The sequence below is a fragment of the Alosa alosa genome, chromosome 1, assembly GCF_017589495.1.
Source record: "Alosa alosa isolate M-15738 ecotype Scorff River chromosome 1, AALO_Geno_1.1, whole genome shotgun sequence".
Taxonomy (NCBI): domain Eukaryota; kingdom Metazoa; phylum Chordata; class Actinopteri; order Clupeiformes; family Clupeidae; genus Alosa; species Alosa alosa.
This window is the reverse complement of record NC_063189.1, coordinates 7,206,424-7,208,923: the sequence shown is the minus strand read 5'-3', so window position 1 is coordinate 7,208,923 and position 2,500 is coordinate 7,206,424. Positions and strand designations below refer to the sequence as shown.

The window sequence follows — 2,500 nt, the reverse complement described above, 5'->3', positions numbered from 1 at the left end:
CGATCCCGGCGGCTCCTGAGGGCCCCCAACCTCCGATGGCCGCGGCCTGGCCAGCAGCACCGGCTCGTATGTGGAGTGGTTGGACAGGAAGACGGTCCAGTCGTCCCCTGGCAGCGGGCCGCGGTCCAGCTCGGCTTTGGTGACGTAGAGCAGGGGCGAGCGCGGGCTGACGCAGCAGTCCCGCAGCCCCACGTTGGTGTGCATGAGCGCGGGGAACCCCCGCAGCCGTAGAACCGCCGGAGAGTTCTCACTGGCGCGATGGAACCCAATGACGCCCACGCTATACTCAGCGCAGTACTTGTCCAGCAGGTCTCGGTTCCACGTGTCCATGTTGGCGTACTTGAGCAGGTTCTCGTAGATGATGAGGGCGTAGCGTCCACGGCCCTTGTGTGTGAGTGGCGGAATGTCCCCTTTGCCTGGCGCGATCTCAGAGCGGTACTGAAACTGGTTGGACTCGAGAATCGCAATGATGTCCTGCCCCAGCTGAGAGTACTGGCTCTCAACAAACACCAGCACCACAGGGTCCTTACGGCTGGTGTCGATGGGCTTAGGTGTCCGTGGCTCTGCCTGTCGGTAAGGGAGAGCGTGTGGGTCTGAGCAGTCGGGTCCAGAGGCCCGGTCTGTGAGCTCGAGCTCCTGAGTGGACCCAGTGTAGAGGTAGTAGGCTGACACCAAAACACTGACCACACAGAAGGAGGCCAGCAGGATCACCAGCCGACGCAAGTTTCGCCTCAACTTCACTGTCAGATTCATGGCGAGTTAGGAGCATGTGTGCATTTGAGTTTGTGTGTGTGTGTGTGTGTGTGTGTGTGTGTGTGTGTGTGTGTGTGTGTGTGTGTGTGTGTGTGTGTGTGGCTGTGTGTGGCTGTGTTTGTGTTACGGAGAGCAGGTGTCTAGGTGACTGAATAATCTGATTCAAGGTTCTGATTGGTCACAGGCCCAGCCCGAGGCAGGCGATTGGCTTGCTAATGTAGAGCCCAGTCATGTGACCATGTCAGAGTGTTTGGAGTGGTACACTGTTGCAGTCACAGAGCACAACCACCTTCTCCCGCTAGTGAGAGCAGCAACTAGTGAATCACTCTGGTGAATAAGCAGAGCTGGTGCTCCTGCAGCAAGTCTTGCGTCTCCTTTAGGTTATCTGGGTAAACACAAACACACACACACACACACACACACACACACACACACACACACACACACACACACACACACAAACACACACAGGCATACACCACACATAAACAAGAAAATAAACAGCCTTAATATCTACAATAAACAAAGATCACAGCAAGAGCAATTTCATGTTGTATTCTGATCATCAAACAAAAGCTGAACTTTCACATTTTACACCGAGACATAGTCAGCATGGTTAGAGGGTGCTTCTCCACAAAAAGAATTCCTGAAATATCGTGTTTCCTTATTTTAAGTAGGCGGGCGCCAATGTGACAAATATGAAATGGTAAAAAAACATAAGCAAAGTGAGTGTGTATGTGTGTGTGTGTGTGTGTGTGTGTGTGTGTGTGTGTGTGTGTGTGTGTGTGTTTAGTGTGCCAATGTTTGTGTGCATGCGTGTGTAATTGTGCATTCGTCTATGTAAGGAAGACATAAGTGTGTTTGAATCTGATTATATTTATAAGGATCATGTGCCTATACATGCAATCTGTGAGTATGTGTGTGTGTGTGTGTGTGTGTGTGTGTGTGTGTGTGTGTGTGTGTGTGTGTGCTTGTGCGTGTTGTGGTGTGGGTGTGGGTGTGTGTGTGTGTGTGTGTGTGTGTGTGTGTGTGTGTGTGTGAGTGTGTGTGTGTGTGTGTGTGTGTGTGTGTGTGTGTGTGTGCACTGCGGAAGGACAAACAGATCTGCTAGCCTTCCGGGTGTTTTTCAATCAACACTCTGCCAGCTGTGTCTGTGAAAGCCCAGGGGGGACCCGCCATTGGCCGAGGCAGGCAGTGAGGGAGGGGCTACTGAGCCCAGGGGGGACCCGCCATTGGCCGAGACAGGCAGTGAGGGAGGGGCTACTGACAGCAAACCCCGAAGGGGACACCTGGATGACCAAACTCGACTTGAGAGCACACTATCTGATCTAATGGTTGAGATGAGAAACCACAAAACAATAACAGGTTCCTCTGAGATTTACGGCTGAAGTGGCACTCACTTATGTTAGTATAAGTATAGTATATATACTTTTTTGATCCCGTGAGGGAAATTTGGTCTCTGCATTTAACCCAATCGGTGAATTAGTGAAACACAAACAGCACACAGTGAACACACAGTGAGGTGAAGCACACACTAATCCCCGGCGCAGTGAGCTGCCTGCTACTTGGCGCGGGGAGCAGTGAGGGGTTAGGTGCCTTGCTCAAGGGCACTTCAGCCGCGGCCCACTGGTCGGGGCTCAAACCGGCAACCCTCCGGTTACAAGTCCAGAGTGCTAACCAGTGGGCCACGGCTGTTTCAGCATCCTCTTTGGCCATGAGGCGTGTGGGGAAAAAAAGGCATAGTACC

The 2,500-nt window shown here is 52.5% G+C and overlaps 1 protein-coding gene across 1 annotated transcript in view; it reads right to left on the bottom strand.

Annotated features, from left to right (window-relative positions):
* The window catches only part of ndst3 (N-deacetylase/N-sulfotransferase (heparan glucosaminyl) 3), a 48,175-nt gene that overhangs the window by 44,128 nt on the left and 1,547 nt on the right, over positions 1-2,500 (bottom strand). Inside the window, 1 exon segment of the mRNA XM_048263152.1 lies at positions 1-1,138. This exon segment is cut by the window's left edge and continues 231 nt beyond it. Coding sequence (XP_048119109.1) covers positions 1-753 — 753 coding nt within the window. The 5' untranslated portion in view covers positions 754-1,138.